General features: G+C 38.4%; 5 protein-coding genes and 2 non-coding genes across 7 annotated transcripts; 3 read left to right on the forward strand and 4 right to left on the reverse strand.

Moving 5' to 3' along the window:
- Nucleotides 1-32: 32 nt before the first annotated feature.
- On the forward strand, nucleotides 33-106 carry trnan-guu (transfer RNA asparagine (anticodon GUU)). Its single transcript has one exon. It is a non-coding gene; the product is annotated as a tRNA-Asn (tRNA).
- A 169-nt stretch (nucleotides 107-275) lies between these two features.
- Nucleotides 276-348, forward strand: trnak-cuu (transfer RNA lysine (anticodon CUU)). The gene has a single exon. It is a non-coding gene; the product is annotated as a tRNA-Lys (tRNA).
- A 794-nt stretch (nucleotides 349-1142) lies between these two features.
- Nucleotides 1143-4796, reverse strand: LOC137491325 (PWWP domain-containing DNA repair factor 3A-like). Its single transcript, XM_073948962.1, has 13 exons — nucleotides 4480-4796; nucleotides 4360-4407; nucleotides 4150-4230; nucleotides 3471-3531; nucleotides 3319-3369; nucleotides 3199-3243; nucleotides 2925-2989; nucleotides 2374-2422; nucleotides 1988-2186; nucleotides 1648-1836; nucleotides 1470-1558; nucleotides 1318-1379; nucleotides 1143-1233 (listed from the first exon to the last, which is right to left on the reverse strand). Exons 4-13 carry the CDS (start codon nucleotides 3506-3508, stop codon nucleotides 1226-1228), a joined length of 795 nt encoding a protein of 264 aa, XP_073805063.1. The 5' UTR covers nucleotides 3509-3531; nucleotides 4150-4230; nucleotides 4360-4407; nucleotides 4480-4796; the 3' UTR covers nucleotides 1143-1225.
- Nucleotides 4797-5057: 261 nt separating this feature from the next.
- On the reverse strand, nucleotides 5058-5822 carry LOC137490829 (uncharacterized). Its single transcript, XM_068219762.2, has one exon. It carries the CDS (start codon nucleotides 5778-5780, stop codon nucleotides 5058-5060), a length of 723 nt encoding a protein of 240 aa, XP_068075863.2. The 5' UTR covers nucleotides 5781-5822.
- Nucleotides 5823-6418: 596 nt separating this feature from the next.
- Nucleotides 6419-9109, reverse strand: LOC137491465 (uncharacterized). Its single transcript, XM_073946760.1, has 5 exons — nucleotides 9104-9109; nucleotides 7563-8583; nucleotides 7420-7477; nucleotides 6761-6764; nucleotides 6419-6451 (listed from the first exon to the last, which is right to left on the reverse strand). Exons 1-5 carry the CDS (start codon nucleotides 9107-9109, stop codon nucleotides 6419-6421), a joined length of 1122 nt encoding a protein of 373 aa, XP_073802861.1.
- A 2947-nt stretch (nucleotides 9110-12056) lies between these two features.
- Nucleotides 12057-18701, reverse strand: LOC141381847 (G2/M phase-specific E3 ubiquitin-protein ligase-like). The gene is made up of 4 exons (XM_073948988.1): nucleotides 18609-18701; nucleotides 17208-17386; nucleotides 16773-16945; nucleotides 12057-14082 (listed from the first exon to the last, which is right to left on the reverse strand). Exons 1-4 carry the CDS (start codon nucleotides 18679-18681, stop codon nucleotides 13812-13814), a joined length of 696 nt encoding a protein of 231 aa, XP_073805089.1. The 5' UTR covers nucleotides 18682-18701; the 3' UTR covers nucleotides 12057-13811.
- On the forward strand, nucleotides 15742-20249 carry LOC137491466 (uncharacterized). The gene is made up of 2 exons (XM_068220662.2): nucleotides 15742-16967; nucleotides 19025-20249. The coding sequence occupies exon 2, from the start codon at nucleotides 19037-19039 to the stop codon at nucleotides 20201-20203; it is 1167 nt and encodes a 388-aa protein (XP_068076763.2). The 5' UTR covers nucleotides 15742-16967; nucleotides 19025-19036; the 3' UTR covers nucleotides 20204-20249.
- The last annotated feature ends 1042 nt before the right edge of the window (nucleotides 20250-21291 follow it).

A 21291-nucleotide genomic window follows, 5' to 3' on the forward strand; every position in this document is an offset into this window, starting at 1 on the left:
CGTTTCTACCACTGTAGGTGACTTTTCACTAAGTCTCTGTGGCGCAATCGGTTAGCGCGTTCGGCTGTTAACTGAAAGGTTGGTGGTTCAAGCCCACCCAGGGACGAATTAGGCATTTTGCTGCCTTGCAACTGCTAACACGTGCACTGGACATAGATCCTGGGCCACATTCTGTCCAGCGTTACAAGATGAAATCAGGATTTAGCAGAATATTGTCACGGGTAGGGAAGGTATTACTGTTAACAGTGTCTAGTTCTAGTGGGGACTCCTCATCCGCCTGGCTAGCTCAGTCGGTAGAGCATGAGACTCTTAATCTCAGGGTCGTGGGTTCGAGCCCCACGTTGGGCGTTTCTGTTACTTTTCTCTCTCTCTCTCTCAGCAAACTTACATTAGGGTTCATATAGCAGACCTTTTTAGACAAAGTTCCGCGTTTCTACCACTGTAGGTGACTTTTCACTAAGTCTCTGTGGCAGAATCGGTTAGCGCGTTTGGCTGTTAACTGAAAGGTTGGTGGTTCAAGCCCACCCAGGGACGGATCAATCATTTTGCTGCCTTGCAACTGCTAACACGTGCACTGGACAAAGATCCTGGGCCACATTCTGTCCAGCGTTACAAGATGAAATCAGGATTTAGCAGAACATTGTCATGGGTAGGGAAGGTATCACTGTTAACAGTGTCTAGACAAAGTTCCGCGTTTCTACCACTGTAGGTGACCATTCCCTAAGTCTCTGTGGCAACATTATGAAGCTGCAGGCCCCGAGACCCAACCGCATGCTCAGACCTGCTCGCTCAGACCAGCACTTCCAGACCTATCATTTTCTCAGACAGTGCCACCTGCTGTTGGAAAAATTGCCTAACCTGAATTCATTGATGTATAAATTGTAAATTACACTATTTTTCTACTATAAAATATTGCACTATGATTGAATACATTATTATATAAAATATTAAACATACTAGATTATGATTTAATGCATTAAGTCTGTTGTATTTTAATTAACTGTATTTGTAAATAGATATTGTTCAGTTACTTAAATATTTTCAGTCATTTATTGTTTTTGTTGTTGTTTTTTGTTTTTAAATCATTAAGGATTTATCAAACTCTTTAGTATCGAGTTGAGGGAATGAACATTATCTTATTATTCACAGAATAAATGATAGTACTCTGAGTAATTTTCTCACACCAAACTTTATTTTTTTATAAATTTTCATGAGGTCCTACAAGTCATCGAGCTGTAAAAAAATGCAGAGAAAAATTGTGAAAAACAATACTTGGATTAATAATGTATTTATTACATATAAAATAAAATGCTTTACATTCTTGTTGGGGAGATTTTTCCATTTCTCGAGCAATTCTTCTGTTAAATTCCTCAACTTCACTAAAAAAAAAAAAATGCTGTTGTCAGAAATTGTGTTTAACATAAAAACTTAACAGCTTTTGTACAAAAAAAAAAAAAATGTAAACATACCTTGCGTGATAAATGTGGCCCTGGAGGAAGACATCTTCAGCCTCCTGCCAAGACAAGCCTTGTAACTCGGAAATGCCATGAGTTATGGCCTGTACAAACATACAGATAAACCAATTAATAAAATAAAACACACTGCAGAACATAAGCATGCTCATGTACATACATGTTTTGTGATTACCTCTGGGAGGAGACATCCACAAATGAACTCCACCTCATCATTGAAGGTCAGCTGTGTTTTGATTTTATTAAGAATTCCTCTGATGTAGTCACAAATGATTGACTGGGACTGCTCATTCTCAATGTAGACAGGCACTTGAGAACGTAGTTTTAGTGGAAACCAATTTGACCTTTTCCCACCGAGTATATCCTTTGGGCCATAGAAGGAAATTATATTTTATATGTAAATGCACAAGTAATTAATTATATTTGGCAAATAATAGTTAAGTTGTCACTTGACTATATTTAAGTCAACCATACTCAGTGTCTAGAGGAGTAATTTAAAGTGGAACCATCTATACCACCAAATGCTGCTCTGCTGATTTTGATGTGATAATCAAGTCCATTAATCTTTTGTCATTCCTTTCCCGATCTTGAACTGCTTTGACATGTGCCGGAAGATTGGATGTGGTTTTTCCTTTCACCCTAAAAAGGAGCAGAATCTTTCCATCCAAGACACTTCTTGCCTCCTCAGTCCAGAAAGCAAATCTGTGCCCATAGCTTTTAATAACAAGACAAAATCCATAATTACTGTGTAACGAGGAGACTGACACGGAGGGATCCATTATGCAGTATTTATTAATCACAACTTCACTCAAACACACAATATGCACCGGAGTGCACACACACATCCACAGTAGTAGTATGGGTATCAAGACTGATGATGAACAGACAAAGAGTGAGTTACCAGGCATGAGTGGAAGGGAGTGAGCGAGAACCAGGATCCGTTATGCAGGCTTGGGTCAAGGGCAGGCAGCAAGGATCAGAGTCCGTATAACAGGCGTGGTTCGTGGGCAGGCAAAGAGAGAGTCAGAGTCCGTATAACAAGCGTGGGTCGTGGGCAGGGAGAAGGCGAAGCAAAGTAAGAGACAGGCTGGAGTCGTGCACAGGAGATCAGGCTGGCGATAATGCTCAGAAATGCTGGCCGGGGCTAAACAAGACTTCGCCCTGATCGAGTGTTTGAGTGCGGCTTATAAGAGGTACGTGGGTCATTAGCCAGATTCCAATCAGGTGTATGCGCAATCAGTGTAGATGGATGACGTAATGCTAAAAGTCCAGAGATGGTGGCCTCTGCTGGCCAGCGAGGGGAGTTACTGGGACCGAGTCGGTGACATACTGGTCACCGGTAAGAGAGATTTTAAGTATGTTTTGTTATTCATGTTACAAGTTGTTGTATTGACTCAATATAAATTTTTAATTTTACAGATTTACAAGAAAAATAAATAAATACTGACATACCCATCAATTTGAAATCGTTCCATGAGTAGAAGGCACCACCACTGACGGATGATAGGTATATCCATCTGAAAGAAAGACTGTTTAGTCTGACAGTTAACCAACATGTTTTTGTTAATACATGATGTTGAGTGTGCTTGCAATAACCATGCCCCTTTTTTTTAAAAGATATGTTGCTTAGAAGAAAGCAAGATAATATACACTAAAATAGTTACATTTTAGCTATGATTAAGAAAAGCACCAACAAAATAAAGTTACATAAATAATAAAATAATACCTCCTGGAATTGAAACCTAATGCCACACACCATTGAGAGGGTGTACTGAAAAGAGAGAAGCCACAGTCATTTACAATGTTTACAAAATCTTTAAATCAATTAACTCAATTTATATCTTACCATGAGTACAAAAACACCACAATCATTCCCTCTTGTCTGACGTGGCAAAGCCTAAAATAGGCAAAGCAAATCAATTTTATTTTAGAATAATGTACAAAAAATTTAATTGTTGTAAAAGCCAAAAAATAATTTTTTTAAAGTTGATTCCTCACTGGAAAATCATATCCATTTTTTTTAGACCATGTCCCATGATCCACTTGGTAAGCAACTTTCCTGTAAACAAAACATAGTAGTAATACTAACAATTACAGCTCACCTCAACTCTAGAACACCATGCATAAAAAAGGCTAGATCAACATAGCCAGAAGTTCAAGAAACGGCTATAGGAACGTAGCCAAAAGTGACAGAACTATAATACACGGTTAGGAAATAAATAGAAATGGCTATAGGAACGTAGCCATATATCACATAAAGGCTGAAACGTCTTAGTTTATTGATAGACCTAAAAATTGCCCTGTATTCCTCATCTCCAAATCCTGATTCATGCTCTGCGTACAGAGAGTCTAAAAACACCATCTCTCTTCGAAGCGGCATCATTATCTACAATGTTAAAGGTGTAAAAATATTTCATTTGAACATTATTGCTTCTTCCAAGATTTTTCAGTGTTTTATTTTAGAAACACACACATTGCAATACCAATTAATGTATGCACTAGACATTTCAATATTTTCTTACACAGACAACAAAGCGGTCTGGTCCACTGGCATTTGTCCATGCTGGAAAGGCTAACAGGTCTTTCAAGTCTGCATCTTCCCAGAATTGATCAGGACAGTTATGTCGTTTAATTTAGGTTGTACTTCTCACACAGTAAATACAGTACATACACGCACCGGTAATCCATTAACAATGTTGTTAGGAGTTTCTTTCCACACAGGGACAACATAAAAGTCCTCAATGTATATGTCCTTGCCCTACATGAATAAAAAGAAACTGTTGACAATGACATGAACATTTTCACACAGTTTAGAAATTGTTTTTTTTTTTTAAATTTGGATCAAGTTAAAACAATCTATATAAATATTATGTTTTATAGTACATACAATTTGTCGAGCCATTTCACAAATAAGCTTCATGCAGGCGTTTCCAATCTGCAATAAATACTTTGATAAGTCAATGTTTTTAATAAAAAAAAAGTTATAATAAAAAAACAGACTGCTTACATGCGAGTCCATGTCCCTCAACAATCCAAGGCTCCAAAATTCTTCTCGAATAAGGCACACTTGCCCCTCCTTCACAATTATTTCACTGCCAGGGCGATTTCGGTCCAGCACATAATCAAGCTGTAATAATAATAACAATAAATATGTGTGTGTGTGTGTGTGCGTTTGTATGTAATGGTAATTGTTCACCAGTTTCTCTTGTAATGGATGCCAGTCCCTCTCCCAAGGCTTAGTAGGTTCCAAAAAATTCAGAAGAGTGGTAGGTTCACAAGCTGTTTTTTCTGTAATTGGTACTGATGACAGAGAAGATGTGACTGATGTTATGCCTGGTGATGCAGCGGTCGTTTGTAAAGTCACAATATTTTCTGGCAGTGCTGTCAGTGGTCCTTAGAGTACAATAAAGCATCAAAACTAGAAAATAACACATAATAATTAGAGAACAGAAACTTGACACTGAGCAACTGGAAAGAACAGTCAAATTACCAAGTGACATATCCATGCATTTCTCTGTGGAGGATGGATTTTCTATAAATACAAATATACACATAAGTACAGTTATGGATATAGTGATGTATTTGTTACAAAGTAAGGGAAACATTACCTAACACAACCGGGCTGTGGTCATTCATGTGAATGTTTGTGTTGAATTCCTTTTTTATGTCATGAAGACGTTTCTCGTTTTTTCTGACATTGTAATGGTGGATGATGTTTCGCATGAGGAAAACATGTGTGGATGGCAATGCCATGTTCATAAAGTAGTTATTTTTCTTTAGCTTTGAAAAAAGCTGTTCTGCAGCCTGACTGTTAACTTTGCCAGCTAGTTGAGGCACAAGATGAAGCTTCCTCAGTGAATCACGAGGATCTTTTGTGTTGTCTTCGTGAAAGCGGTCATACAGAAAATAGTGTTCTGCAGAACCAGTTATTGGATGACCATCCGGATCTGGACTTTGCTTTTTTGCAGTGAGCCATGGCAGAATTACCTGTAATTTTCCTGATTTTGCTTTTGCAATATTTTCAGTGGTTGGTTCGAGTAACCTTCCCTCGAAAGGTGTGAAAGTTATGGGTTGCCTCAAACTTGAGTGGGTGGACAGTCCACGGGCAAAGTCATAAATAACAACATCAGGCAGATGCTTCCAAGACAGAAGCATATCTGCAAAATCCCGAGGACTTTCTGCTCGCAGATTACACTTTATACTGTAAACTATGCCACAAGGACACATGATGACAGCCCAACCTCTTGGAACAGACAAAAAAGATAAGCAAATAGTTAAGAAAACATAATCAAATCCCATTAATGACATTGGGACTTAAATGACCATAGGTTATGATGGAGGGCAGTGGCATTAACCTTAACAAAGTATACTTTTAAAAATTTTAAAGATGCAGTGCCTCAGAGATTTAAATACACTCCCCTACACAGAAAGCAACAATACACCCTGGTGTCAGACAAGGCCACCTCCAACACCCCCCAGAGCTGTACACCACCAATCACTCCCCAATCAGTGCCAAGCAGAAAACAGGACCCATTATGTCTATGTGACTTTGTACATTTCTGATTTATTTGTATTATTTTAATGTGCGACATTGAGGTTTACCTGAAGCAGCCCAAATCTTTTCAAAAACCTTGTCATAGGCCTCCCTTGACCTCATCTCCTCCGAAAGTCGCAGGTGTAGATCTGTGCGAGAGCCTTTGGCATCTAAACCACACTCTTGACACAGTCTTCTTATCACTCCCACCTATCACATAAAACACACATGTTAAATGAAATGCCAACACTGACAAATAATACATATAATTAGCATTAAATATTTTACTTTCTGTTTTGAAAGTTCGTCCTTTAAGCGATCTTCAGAGACAGTTATTTCTGTTCGTTCTGCAGTTTTTGCTTTGTGCACTTTCTCAAATTCAGTGTTGAGAACAACATTCGCTATGCGAGTCTTACTCCCGATCCAGGGTGCCCAAAAGTTGTAACTAGGTGTAACACAAAATGGATTGTTTTTTTGACCTTTAGGACAAACAAACATGTTAATACATCAGTGAATTTAGATTGTACTCCTGAAAACACTTATGAAATTAAATAATGATGACATGCCATTCCTGATATAATAAATTTCCTTACTTGAAAAAAATCCTCGAGCAATTCGTTCTTCTGTCAGTGCCTTCCAAAACATATCTAAATCCACCTCTCCATTAAAATCTTGCGGAGGCTGTAAAGATCACACACTAAAGAAAATAAATACATACTATAAACTTACTAATAGTTTTACTAATAAGACTTACCTCTCTGCAGTAAAAAGGAAAGATATAGGTGACATGAAAGACACAGATGGATGGTCACCACAAGATACACATGAATACTTGTATTCATGGTCAGTTAGGGCCTCAAAATGCAGATAGCCGTGGAGAAGAGTAACTGCTGAGGGGAACTGTACACCTGTAGTTACCTCTAAGTACTCCACTACTCTGCTGACTGCTGTATGCACCTATGATAAAGAAATCACAGTTAATCAGTACTTATATAGGCAAGGCAAGGCAAGTTTATTTATATAGCACATTTCATACACAATGGTAATTCAAAGTGCTTTACATAAACAAGAATAAAAGAGACAAGTATAAGAAAATAAAAACAAAGAATAAAAATGATTAAAAAAAACAGTTAAAAACAGAAAACATAATAGTGTGAACTGTCGGACATAGCACAGTGCTCATTCAGTAAAGGCACAGCTAAACAGATGTGTTTTAAGTCTTGATTTGAATGTGCCTAATGTTGCATAAAATCAACACTATGAAGAAATCCTATTGTTGTTAAAAATATTATATTGTATAACATATAATATATGTATTTTATAACGATTACCTGCAACAGGTTTCTTATGGTGAGGCAGAGAGAGAGTTCAAGGAGGACATGGTCATTGAAGTTATGCAAACCATTAGCCCACTCTTGGTAACGGTACACCATTCCACAGAAAGGACATAATTTGTAGTAGGTTGAAATATCTGCAGATACAGAATGTAAAATAAATGGTTTAGTATCTTTTTCATAATTAAAATAAAATAAAAAATGTAAGTAACAATTTTCCACCTTGGACAATTCCTGTAGTTGTAAGAATTTTCGCATTACGTGTAATGCAGACAGGATCACTGAGCAATGTGCGGTCTGAGCAGTGGTAGCACATTGTCTCATCAGGGATTAGGTGTTTTGGAAATTCCTTATAGTCTGAAGAAATCCTCAAATGACTTGGAATAGTAGATGGTAGCTTTTTATTCATTAAGATGTATTCTACTATGCTCTTTACTTTAGCAATGTCCTTTGGAGGGTAATTCTCACTTTCATCACTTTCCTCCATCTCTGCTGCCTGAAATTCTTCAGCGCTTTCAGTGCTCCGAACTTTTCGGAAGAGTTCAGGGTGAATTTGAAAGAGGTGCCATTTTGCTATGTATTTATGGGTACATGATCTCTGGGTTTTTGCACAGGGGCAGTGCCATGAATTCTTCTTGGTGTCATATGATACCATGACTCTGCCCAGTCTACTATAATATGATATATTAGGCTCGTAGACCGATATGAACCTTTTTGTTGGTGGGACTCCAATCTTGGATTCAACTGACAGTGGTGCATTTTCTTCTTGGGCTAGTTTTTGACGATTTACACACTGTTTTATTTTGTCCTGCCCAAACCACTTGCTTTTAACCATTTCTTTTAAACTTTCTTCTGTGAGTGAAGGTGAGGTTAAAAATGTTTTGCAGTATGAAACTGACCGGAGGTGAACACATTTGTATGACAGCAGTCCACTTCTCCAAGCCAACTCCATATTAGTCTGGCACTCATTTAATTCACATGAAACACGATGTGGTTCCCCCCATATTTGTATTTGCACATGGAGTGAAGTAGAAGCTCCATGAAAACTTTTGTGGACCATATAGACTCCATTCTGAGGGTCTATGCACTTACTGTCAAGATGAGATGAGGAAGTGATGTCCATCATTTTTGGGGTGTGTTTACGTTCTATATGTCTTTTTAAATTTTTATAGTGGCATATCAAATCACATTTGGGACATTTCTTTAGTTGCTTTGGTTTTTTCCGACAATTTTTTTTAAGGGCCTAGAAATGCCAGAAGTGGTGGGCAGAGCCATGTCAGTGGATAGAGGCACATGTGTGGCGGGCAGAGCCGTGGCAGTGGAGAGAGGCACATGTGTGGCAGGCAGAGCCGTGTCAATGGAGAGAGGCACATGTGTGGCGGGCAGAGCCGTGGCAGTGGAGAGAGGCACATGTGTGGCGGGCAGAGCCGTGGCAGTGGAGAGAGGCACATGTGTGGCGGGCAGAGCCGTGGCAGTGGAGAGAGGCACATGTGTGGCGGGCAGAGATGTGGCAAAAGTTGTGGTGGCTTTAGTATGAGGGGTTGGTGGTTGTTGTTTTTGTTTGCAGAGTCCTAAATGTTTAACAAAATCAGGTTTTCTTAAAATGGTTGATTTGCAGAAGAGGCAGTGATAATGTGGATGACTTCTGCAGAGGCGTCCACATCTGTGTATTGTAAATTCTGAAAAAAAAAGCAGTATAAGATTGCACTTTAAGTTTTCTTACAATTTTTCACTATAATAAGATGTACATTTTCAAATATTACCTTCATGCTGGACTGATCTATTAAAATGAGCCTGCAGATGTGATTGCACTTTTTTTAATCGTGTTGGTTGGAAAACCGAGGCATCACAAAATGGACAATGAAAATATGTGCAGCATTTGGTGCACTGTACAGGTACTGGCAGAGACCCCCCTTTTTGAATTGTAATATCCATCTAGGAAAAAAATACACAAGTCACAAGCAAATTATATTTGTTTTAACCTAAGAGAGCTCACAATGTAAATGTTATGCAGCTTAATTAATATTTTGATTTCCAGAGATCTTATTTACAATTGTTAAACTGTTATTGTGTTACTGTTATTGTCTGTACCACTTTCAGATAGATAATACAGTAATACGTTCAGTAGACCTACATAGCACTTTAATATGTTACAATTAATAATTGCTTTATATACACAATACATTTTATTTTAACATTTTTACTTTAAAGTTTTTTATTTTGCCAGAAATCATTGCTAGAAAAGTGTCCCAGAATGGTACAATAACAGAAAAATAAGAACACGCTGTAAATATCTTAAAATAATGCTATCTTTTGACTAATTCAAATCAAACACTGAAATATTGTTTGTTAGTGTAATAAGATGTCACATTGATTTATGCCATAAAACCTGCTAATTTCAAGAATCGCTTTAATAAAATGAATATCCTTACTCACGTGTCCGATGTTGCTACTTCCTAGAAAGTGCTGGTCTGAGCGAGGGTCTCGATACCTGCCGCTTCACCCAACCCAACAGCAGGTGGCACTGTCTGAGAAAATGATAGGTCTGGAAGTGCTAGTCTGAGCGTGCAGGTCTAAGCGTGCGGTTGGGTCTCAGCTTCACCCTACTCAGTCTGCCTCGCGTCCAAAGTTTACACTGCTTCATGTTAGGTCCCGCATGTAACCTCCCACGTGTCGTGTGATTGATTGTAAACTCCCGCATGTCCTTTGGGCCCCTGCATGTCCCTGTCTGCTGTGTTCAGAGTGTTTGTGCGGGTGTATTACTGAACTCCTGATGTAATGCAGTTGAGATAAAATCTGTGATCATAAATCGCTGTTCAGGAAGTCAAAGTTCTCCAAAATATTTCCTATGATTTTCAATATGAACATGTGTGCTGAATCCCGCATTTAAAACACGCTTTACGGTACCGCTCGACGCGGATCGATTGATTTCAGTGTCTGCGCGGTCACGGTCGCGTGCATGAGAACGGCCAAGGGCGTTCCCGAGTGAATATTCCCTAAATGGGGTGTCTGCAGACTTGGATCCAGGCGGTTTTACGATCCTAATGCGTCCAGTGGATGGGATGAAAGAGACATGGCCAAATAAAACATTTGAAGTCAACGCTCCCAGATTATTAAATGTCCTGTTCATAAATATATATTTTTAATTAGATTAGGCTAATAATGAACGCTAAGTTAATGTATGCAGAATTGATACACTCACCAAATAATTTCACTTATACAAAAGCCCAATTGCAAATTAGTTTAGATTCATTTAATTAAAAAAAAATAAAATAAAAACACAAATAGTTGAATAGTGTAACGGTTTATTGTAGCCTGGGGTCCGTTCTTCGTACGTGGATTACTCAGTTAGCTGGATTTGGATATTGATGATTTGACACGATCTAGCCTATATGTACATTAATAGATATAAAAATGTCCAATGTAAAAAGCAAAACAAGGTGTTTTGATTAGTTTTTAATAAATGAGATTATTTTGGATAATGAAAGTATTTTCAAAAAAGCATTTTAATCCAAAAAGATTGTGTTGAAAAGAACAAAAGGTAAAATAAGTGAGCTATGTAGAAGTTTCCCAGAAAGAGCAGGTAGCCTTTAAACTGCTAGACAAGAAATAAAATATATATTTATAATATATAATAAAACCATTTTATAATTACTTAATAAAATAGTTCTTTAACTTAATTTGTTAAGAGAGCTTTAGGGTGGCAGGATCAATGATGATGATTTTTTATTTCAAGTCTGTAAGACTTATTTGAGTTCATATTTAGGGTTGTTCACTAAAATATACACTAAAATATATAATTTAAATCGTTCATGGAGATGAATGCAGTAAATAGTCTGTATAAAAAAGTAAAAAAATAAACTTGTGCAAACAAGCTAACCTTTATAACCAGATTATTTAACAAAAGATGAATTACTGCAGTAAAATATTTGTAGTCTTTTAATAAGCAAGATGTGTGCAAGATAAAGAGGGTGTAAAAAGTGAATTGTTTGTTTTGAAACTTTTGAATCGGAATTTGTCCAATTATAAACCCGAAATACACGTGTTTGTTGTCATGTGGTGAACTCGGCCAATCGTGTAATATCGGTGTCGTCATCAGAGCCCCTGCAGTCGCTCTTCAGAAGCTGCACGGTCTGAGTCTGCCGTCTGATCTCGGAGCACTGTCGCGGTACTTTGATGCCACATGTGACAGTCACGTGGCGTCGGCGCAGCATCAATCAGGACAAGATTTCTAACCAGCATGCACCGCTTTAAGACAGATTTGCATCAGGGTAAATTTTGGCATGCTCATTATCCTGTTGATGCAGGAACTCAAGTGCTGATTCAACAGGGAAACCCAGCCTTGGAATGGAGGTTGAACCTGAAGCAAATGCTAAAACCTGGCTTAAAGAAAGTGGTGACGATGCTCCCTCTGAGAAAAAAAGATTATTCAGGTTTTCATTTAATTTTAAATATGGATATTCTTACAAAAAAACATAACCACTTCAGTAGGCATTTGTTATGTAACAAATTTTGTTTATGACTGCTCCGATCATGATAAATTTTTTTTTTTTTTAGATTGGAACAGTCAGTACTTATGTGCACTCATGTGCTCATAGAACACTGTTTCTATAGCAATCTATGTACTTATAATGTCATGAACTAATAATGTATAATCACAAACATCAAAGAAATAAAGAAAAAAGACAGAATCAATTTATTTTTATTTTTCATATATGTGATTTTAACCACACCTATAACCATGTAATACATGACGCTAGAATACATTTTTTTTAGTGTAAAAGCAGAACATTTGGTGTCTATTTTGAAATATTTTTTGTGCAGATATTCGTGCAACAAAATATTGTGGGGGTCATGAAAATTAGATGAAAATCATTAAAAATACTGGTGGTGGCTGGCAACCTTTATAAAAACATTGGAGAAGAAAGAAAGCACATAACAATTGTATGTTACAGAGTGTAAACCATGCATAAGGCTGCACTCACACTATGTACAGTTGCCTTGAACCGGGCCAAAGCACACTTGTCTCCCCCAATGGCCCGCACTCACATTAAATTCGGGCCTGGGCATGCTTACGTCATCATTGCTGCGCTGCTTTCGCACAGCACAGAGGTGATTTCTTAAGTTATATCGCTTTAGTCATTTGATATGCAGTGACACAGTCAAATATTTTGCAGAACAGATTGGTGCCCCGTTAGCAAAATGCAGCCTGCAGGTTAATGATGACATAACTAACATTCCACCCCAAACCACGGCACCTTAGTGAATATAACAATTCAAATAATTAATATTAATGAATATTACACCTGCTCTATGAAAATCAAATGATTCACTACATCAGTAAATCTGACATAACTTGATCAGAAATCTAAAAAGGCAAGAAAAAGATTAAGCCATCAATAGAAAATAATACTGTGGTAAAGAGTCTTGCGGGGGCAATATTTATTTTTTATTCCCACTGCAACAGTGCCATTGTGGTCCAGTGGTCAGCATGTTGAGTTACAATGCTGCCGACCAGTGTTCGAAACTCACCTGAATAATTATGATTTTTTTATTATTGTTAAGACATGTAATACTGTTAGGGTTGTATAACATTTGAAGTTCTAAATCTTTTCTTGAAAAAGATGTGATAGTGTCATAAGAAACTGAATTGATATAGTCAGTCGTGAACTGAGGTGGCCCGGTCTAAGGCTTAAACTCCAGGGCTGAAAAGGAGTCCCACTCCGGCCCTGAGTTCTCGTGCTGCATGAACAAAATATATGCTAATAGGTATATGCTAACATGCCAATAGGACATTTAATTTGGCAGTAACCTGGGTTAATTTCTTCTGGTAAACTGATTGCCATCACAAAATCGCTTCGTTTTATGCTTGAACAACTAAATGAATGCCAAAGTCTGTTTAACTGATTGTATTTTAATTACATTACAACATCGATGCTGTAAAGGGGACCGCAAAAAATGGAAAAAAAAAACACAATAAAAGGTCACTGTAAGTTTATCAGTATATGAACATTAGCTTGGCATTTACCCTATTATGAGGTTTGCTGAAGGTGCACAGCTGTCGTACAGTGAGGGTTTTGCATCTTTAATAATCTACAACAGTTTGCATTTACTGAACAGCAAGAATGATTAATAAATCCATATCAAACAGTCCCTTATAAGTTACGTCTCGCTTTCAGTTTCAGGCTCTGGCGCGTTTTGCACTCACACACAAGCACTGGCCCACCTCTTCCCGATTCAGCGCACTCACACTTCTCAAACTATCCGGGAAACAAGCCTGGGCACGGTTCGGATAGCATAGTGTGAGAAGGCCCTAATATAACCCAGTGGTTTTCAACCCTGTTCCTGGGGACTTATTATCCCAGAGTTTATCTGCAACCCTTATCAAACACACCTAAAGTGGCCAATTCAACTCCCCAAGACAGCTTGAAAATTGTTGTCAAGTGCACTATATCCGGTTGGAAATAAACTTTACAGGATACCAGGAACAAGGTTGAAGACCTCCGATATAACCAATTGTATATTGCCTTCCACATCTAGAAGCCAGTGTCTCCAGAAACAAACAATCCTGTTTTCTAGGGTCCTTTTGTTAGTGCCAACTGGTGACAGCTGCGGGATGAAGAGCTCCGCTAAGTCTTTTGCTGTAAGTGGCTTCTCTTTAAACATCAAAATTTCTCGAAAGAGACTTGGATGTTGTTCCAAATGTTGCAAAAGCTGCAAACATTCCAGGCCTTCCTTGAATCTGAAAAAAATAATAATATTCATTTAAGCATGAACAAGCTATGGTGATTTTTTTAAGTGATTTTATCTTAGAAAAAAAAACAATGGACTTGATATTACTAATTATGCATAATTTGCTGTTATTACCAATAGTATCTGGATGCAGCCTTTATGATGCAAGCTGAGACTGCATCACTCAGCGATGCAGTGTCAGACACAATGCCCTCAATGGAGTCACTTTACTGTGACGGGTAGGGTTAGGGGTGGGGTTAGGTGAGCCCATTAAAAAGCATTGGATGTAGCCCAGATTGCACTGCACCAGGTCTGCAGCCAGACACCTCTCGTTATTACTGTATTAAGTATATCTGGCAACATGTAACCACTACACATTAAAATTTAGTGTTACTTATTTTCTACTCTTAATATTTGTATGTTTAAATACATTAATCATTTTTTAGAAAGTCACCATTTCAAACAAATAATAATAATAAGGAAAGTAATCGCAGTAGAACCATAATTATTAATAAAATTACTGCTTATATTTGGCTTGTTTGTGTGCTGTTGCACATCTCTGTGTGTGGATTAAGCAAAGTGAACATACTTTGAGCACCTGCCTGTCAGGCTCATATTACTTTCACACCCTTATGCCATTGACTTTAGATCAGGTCTTTGCTAGATAATGAAGTAGTCTATTTCAGTTGCCACAAAATAAAAACATGCCAACAATGAGCCTTGTGCTATCTTATCCAGACATTTTACATTTAGGGCCCCATCGTTACACCCGGCGCAATGTGGCACAAGGGACAACGCAATTGTTGTTTGCTAGTTTCAGCTTGGCGCAAGACTCGTTTTGAGGTTTTGCGCCATGCTGTTTAAATAGCAAATGCATTTGCGCTCAAATGTGCGCCCATAGGTGTTCTAGTCTTAAACGGAAGGCATTCTGAGGTGCATTGCTAATTTGAGAAACTATAATAGATTTTTCAATAGACCAGGACAAAGCCAGTCTAAAGTCGATCGCAGAGTGCGTTAGTTGTGCGCCTTGCTTACACTGCTTAATACACACAAGATGTAGAGCAATACGCAAATATCTTTAAAAATGAAAAAGAATTAAAATATTAAGGATATATATAGGACATAATAAGAATATATATAGGATATAAATATAAAGGATTAAAATATTACAAAACATTATTTTCCAGCCTACATAAATAAAATAAAAAACTGCTTTCATGCCTTCATCATCTCGGGGGGCTTTCTCAGTTCATTCCTAACAGTTTTCTTTTGTATAATGTTATTATTATTAGCAGTATTATTTATTATATCCATATTTATATTTGTTTTATTAAACACAAGCTTAGATTTGCCCACCTGTCAGGTTTTAGACCATATGGGGCACAGCATGTGTTTTAGGATATAACTCAGGTTTTTGAGCACACTTCGTTATTATTGTTCATTTATTCGTTTGCTGGAAATTAGAACTGAATTTCGAAATTGTTTTGAAACAAATATTTGCGCTTAACAAACAAAATAATTATGTATAGGCTAATGGATATCTGTGCGTACAAGGTTTCCCTATCCACGAGAGCGAAAATAGATTATGAGAGGCCTAATTTTAGTTTAACTTAACTTTTGTTTAACTGTTTTCTTGCTAGTGAAATGCTCAGTTTTTCCACTTACACTTACTTTAAGTCATGTAAATAAGCAAATGCGCTTAAGACAAGACACAACTGGCTCTTCAATGGAATGAGAGATAAGACTGGTTTATTCTCAAAACACACCTATAACTCATTAAGAAAATAAGCTCAACCCTTTTAGATCATGTGCTACGGCGCAAAGCGGATTTTTCCATCCTTAAAATAGCAAAAGTGGAATCTGACACGCCCCTTAAAGCGTTTTGCGCCCTGTGCTTTGTGCATGGACCGTCAAAATAGAGCCCCTAGTGTTAAGCTATTATTTAGCGACCTCTTCTGGTTATACATGGGTATTGCATTTTATGTTAGAGTCATTATTTCATGACATCATAAATAAGAGCCTAGGTATTCAGAAGCCGCATGAAGAGCACATGGTTGTAGCTATTATTTGCTCCTTGATACAAGAGTTACTGAAGGCACATTTGGTATGTAGACATTATTTTTTCATAATTTGACTTATATTTGTTTATGCTTATGCTATAGGCTTGTTATTATACATGCAGTATGTTCATTTTGTTCCTTATTTGATAAATTGTAATATATGACTACATGTATGATTCAGTAGTGTGGAAACAGTGATCTATTTTGCATAGAGCGCCAATTGTGCTTGTTTATTTAACATATTATTGATCTAGCATATATGCCATTATGTATTGTGTATGTTTTACTTTATTTCATAAGCAACAGTAAAGGGTTTAAACTTATCCCTTGAGTCTGCTGTCATTGGAAGACGTTATTTCTCTGTTGAATCAAGCAAGGCATTTGATATAAGGGGCAAAACAAGCCTGAACTCGTTTTCAGATCAGCATGCATATGGGTGCACAGAAGGAGACAAGTGCATTTTCTCTATAAAAACATGGCACAGGACATGGAAATGAAAAATGCATCAGATTTAAACTAGCAAAAAATATATATACATGCTGCTACATTGCGCCAGGTGTATTATACTTTGACTTGACTTTGAAAAGCCTTGTTTAAGTTATATCACTTATTAAGACTTTAGTTATATTTAGTAACTCACTGCTGCACAGAATCCCTTAACCTGCTCTCCAGCAAGAAGTTTGTAGCTGCTACAACCATGTCATCTCTGTCCTCTAATGTGTTGATATGCCGGAGTGACCCCAACATTGCCAGTTCGTCAGCAGCTTCAGTGATGGCATTCCGTGCATCCTCAACATTCTGTGCTGATTGGATCTAAAGTACAAGGCATTTAAGAGTAAGTGTACAAAATATGAATTCACATAATAGTCTACAGGAATAGAGTTGAGAAACACTGCATACTTCTGACAAGCTATTTATGACAAGGTCTTACAGTTGATCTACACATCTGTACAATGCAACAACTACTGTAAAAACTGCTTAAATCATGAATTACATAAGAATTTACACCACCAACTGCACAAAATGACCTTGATATGGGCATATGTAGTTTTTAAAAGAATTGCAAAAATCTTACCGCCTTTATCTTCTCTCTGAACTCGAAGTCGACAATTTCTTCAATGTCAGGTGCTGAAGGCTTAAGGTTGCACACTTGAAGAAATAGTCGCTCAGAAAAAAAATTTGGCTCCACACCACCATGGATGAGGCAGACAGCAATCATTCGTCCAACCTGCTTGTACATACCATTGTACAAAGCTGCAACACAAATAGACAAACGTGCATATGTATGTATTTGTGTGCGTGTATATATATATATATATATATATATATATATATATATATATATATATATATATATATATATATATATATGTATATATAAAATAAAAGTTCTGTCTGGTTCTTAAATGTGATTGGCTGATAGCCATGCGACATTTTGCAATATCAGAACTCCTACAGCCTCTTTACCCTTTGTGTATTACTCCGCCCACATACAACCAGCAAAAAGCAGACACTAGAGATCTAAAATTTAAAAGATGCTTGCTCAACTGTTTAACAGCTTAAGATTTGAATCCAATATGGAAGAAAATAGTTCCACAAACAAAAGGGTTTTTGAAACTCTCAGTGTTTGATTTTTTTTTTATATACGCAATTATGCCGTAAAACTGTTGTATAAACCCAATATCACACGAGTAGCAGTGCGATATGGCTGTATATCGGCACTGGTGGGGGCACTAAGGCACTCGGCCTGGTGCCACCTTACGCCTACCACCAGTGCCGATATAAAGCCATATACACACACACACACACATATATATATATATATATATATAAGATATACACACATATATATATATATACATAAGAGTTTATTTGCAAAAAGGACAACTCGATTTGTAACTATTTTTAAAAATCATGTTTTTTCATAGTTTTCCTAATAATCCTAATGCAGTTGGGTTGTTTTGATTACGTAAAAATAGTACATAAAGCGAAGCTAATTAACAATAAAACATAATAAAAAAAACAATAAAATGTTTTTTTGAAAAAAAAAAAAAAACGGTTAAGAGAAAAAAACACCACTAACAAATGCATTGACTAGCGTTGTCATTGGTCACTGTTTAAGGATATTGCTCATAAGATATAGCTTTCCTCAGCAGACATTCAAACAAATTTTGTTAATTTGTAAATAGTTATAACTGAGGTTTCATAATTAGTAATGGACACCAGGCCACAACTTTTAAAATGTCAGCTTAAGAATTCAATCCGTGGCTGAAGGACGTTCTATGAAAAATAGTGGCTTTAAAGACACCCCATTGTTGTTTTACCCATTTATGCCGTCAAACTGTTGCATAAATGTAATAGCTTTTCAATGTGGCTATATAAAAACAATTCTGTAACAACTGTGCTGATATTTCAAATGGCTTCTCATGAGATAATGCTTATAAATTACACATTTGGAACAATGGAACTAAATTACCTTTCGAATTGCACGAAAGAGACTTCTTCCAGTCAGGACCATCAAATATCTCGCTGGAATGTATTTCCTTCATTAATAAGGTTAAAAACTCCCTTGTGGGACCACCCTCATCTGCTGCCCCCTCTCCAGTACCATCCGTATCTCTGAAGACAACGTCCAGTTTTTTTTCTGGGTCAAACCTCTGACGCCGAAATGCACGAATTGCACCTCCCAGGATGTTGTCCCGTGTAATATTAATCTGATTCGAAGGTGGTGATGAATTAAAATCCACCCTGTTCTGCATGTGGCGCAGCAATGAATCGAGATCAACACTGGAAAAAGAAAATACAATATGTGTTTTTCTCTCTACATGTGGATTTAAAAATGTCAACAATGTTCATCTAAAATATAATCCTTTTCCACTCACTCTGGTTTAGAGACTGCAGCTGATGGGGATGCCACTGGAGAGGACAGAGGGGATGCCACTGGAGAAGGCCAAGGTGACGCCATTGGAGAAGGCAGAGGCGACGCCATTGGAGAAGCCCGAGGCGACGCCATTGGAGAAGCCCGAGGCGACGCCATTGGAGAAGCCCGAGGCGACGCCATTGGAGAAGCCCGAGGCGACGCCATTGGAGAAGCCCGAGGCGACGCCATTGGAGAAGCCCGAGGCGACGCCATTGGAGAAGCCCGAGGCGACGCCATTGGAGAAGCCCGAGGCGACGCCATTGGAGAAGCCCGAGGCGACGCCATTGGAGAAGCCCGAGGCGACGCCATTGGAGAAGCCCGAGGCGACGCCATTGGAGAAGCCCGAGGCGACGCCATTGGAGAAGCCCGAGGCGACGCCATTGGAGAAGCCCGAGGCGACGCCATTGGAGAAGGCCGAGGCGACGCCATTGGAGAAGGCCGAGGCGACGCCATTGGAGAAGGCCGAGGCGACGCCATTGGAGAAGGCCGAGGCGACGCCATTGGAGAAGGCCGAGGCGACGCCATTGGAGAAGGCCGAGGCGACGCCATTGGAGAAGGCCGAGGCGACGCCATTGGAGAAGGCCGAGGCGACGCCATTGGAGAAGGCCGAGGCGACGCCATTGGAGAAGGCCGAGGCGACGCCATTGGAGAAGGCCGAGGCGACGCCATTGGAGAAGGCCGAGGCGACGCCATTGGAGAAGGCCGAGGCGACGCCATTGGAGAAGGCCGAGGCGACGCCATTGGAGAAGGCCGAGGCGACGCCATTGGAGAAGGCCGAGGCGACGCCATTGGAGAAGGCCGAGGCGACGCCATTGGAGAAGGCCGAGGCGACGCCATTGGAGAAGGCCGAGGCGACGCCATTGGAGAAGGCCGAGGCGACGCCATTGGAGAAGGCCGAGGCGACGCCATTGGAGAAGGCCGAGGCGACGCCATTGGAGAAGGCCGAGGCGACGCCATTGGAGAAGGCCGAGGCGACGCCATTGGAGAAGGTTGAGGCGATGCCATTGGAGAAGCCCGAGGCGACGCCATTGGAGAAGGCCGAGGCGATGCATCTCGAGGTGATGGCTCTGAAGTTGTTGAAGGGACAGTCTGTAATAGTGAAGTTGCAGTGTTGGTTTAAAAAAAAACTACAATGTATCTTTAACAATTAAATGGTTATTTCACCCCAAAAATTTAAATTCTGTATTTTATTAAATTACTCGCCCTTATGTCATTTAACATTCGTAAGACCTTTGTTCATCTTCAAACACAAGTAAAGATATTTCTGATGAAATCTAAAAGCTTTCTGGCCTCTGATAGAACATAATTGCCACATTCAAGGCCCAAAAAGAAATGGTTAGAATAGTCTATTTGACTCCACCTTAAATGTTATGAAGCAACAGGTATACTTTTTGTGTGTAATAAAACAATACCAACCAAAAATAACATCTTAATTAAACAATTTCTTATTTTTTATGTTGGTCTCTTACACAGTTGATGTAGACACAACGTTGTGACATACAACCCAGAAGCGCTGCACTGTGTTCACTACGTCAACTGCGTAGAAAACTGATATGGAAGAGAAGAAATAGTTTAATTAAGAGGTCTTTTTTTTGGCCCACAAAATGTATTCTTGTTTCTTTGTGACATTGGTATCATAAGGTGGATTTCCCTGTGGTCAAATAGAGTATTTTAACAATGTCTTATTTTCTGGACCTTAAATGTTTTAATTGGTAGGCTGTCAGGGACAGAACACTTTCAGTAAAAACTTTAATTGTGTTCTGAAGTTGAACATGACTAATGAACATCATAACTTTGGGTACCTTAAAAGTTAACAGATAAGCACAAGATTAAATGCTGCGAAAGTAATGTTCATTGTTTTTAAAAGATAGTGTACTATTTTACAGTGCTACAAAAGTACTTGGTTTTAACCATTTAATTTGCTTTTAAAATGCATTCAAAACAAGCAAAAGTTGACAGTCAGATACATTAATGATTTTCACCTCCATATCCTCCAAGCGCAACCACTGAACATGTATATTTAATGGAGTCGATATGTTGTGGTCGAGAAGTGTCCCAGAGGCAGTGCTCATTATTGACATCACTGATGTCATTTCTTGGATGATAAAAAACTCTGTTGATTCATTATGTCAACCAACAAAGTCAAAGAGGACCTGAAAACCAAAAACATTTATCTCAAACCAGTCATAAAGAGTTAATTTCACAGGTATTATATGCAATAAAACTAATTCTATATCAA

The sequence above is a fragment of the Danio rerio genome, chromosome 4 (assembly GCF_049306965.1).
Source record: "Danio rerio strain Tuebingen ecotype United States chromosome 4, GRCz12tu, whole genome shotgun sequence".
Lineage (NCBI taxonomy): Eukaryota > Metazoa > Chordata > Actinopteri > Cypriniformes > Danionidae > Danio > Danio rerio.

Excerpts from the sequence above, each read along its gene's own strand:
- LOC137491466 (XM_068220662.2), top strand. The coding sequence starts at position 19,037 with ATGGGGATGCCACTGGAGAGGACAGAGGGGATGCCACTGGAGAAGGCC.
- LOC137491465 (XM_073946760.1), bottom strand. Across the intron at positions 7,478-7,562 it reads AACTACAGGAATTGTCCAAG|ATATTTCAACCTACTACAAA; the intron begins GTGGAAAATTGT and ends CTGTATCTGCAG.
- LOC137491325 (XM_073948962.1), bottom strand. The coding sequence starts at position 3,508 with ATGGGACATGGTCTAAAAAAAATGGATATGATTTTCCA. Across the intron at positions 2,187-2,373 it reads CTCCCTTCCACTCATGCCTG|CTATGGGCACAGATTTGCTT; the intron begins GTAACTCACTCT and ends TGTTATTAAAAG. Across the intron at positions 1,380-1,469 it reads GGCCACATTTATCACGCAAG|TGAAGTTGAGGAATTTAACA; the intron begins GTATGTTTACAT and ends TTTTTTTTTTAG.
- LOC141381847 (XM_073948988.1), bottom strand. The coding sequence starts at position 18,681 with ATGAAGGAAATACATTCCAGCGAGATATTTGATGGTCCTGACTGGAAG. Across the intron at positions 17,387-18,608 it reads TCTTTCGTGCAATTCGAAAG|CTTTGTACAATGGTATGTAC; the intron begins GTAATTTAGTTC and ends TTTGTGTTGCAG. Across the intron at positions 14,083-16,772 it reads TTAAGGGATTCTGTGCAGCA|ATTCAAGGAAGGCCTGGAAT; the intron begins GTGAGTTACTAA and ends TATTTTTTTCAG.
- LOC137490829 (XM_068219762.2), bottom strand. The coding sequence starts at position 5,780 with ATGTCATTAATGGGATTTGATTATGTTTTCTTAACTATTTGCTTATCT.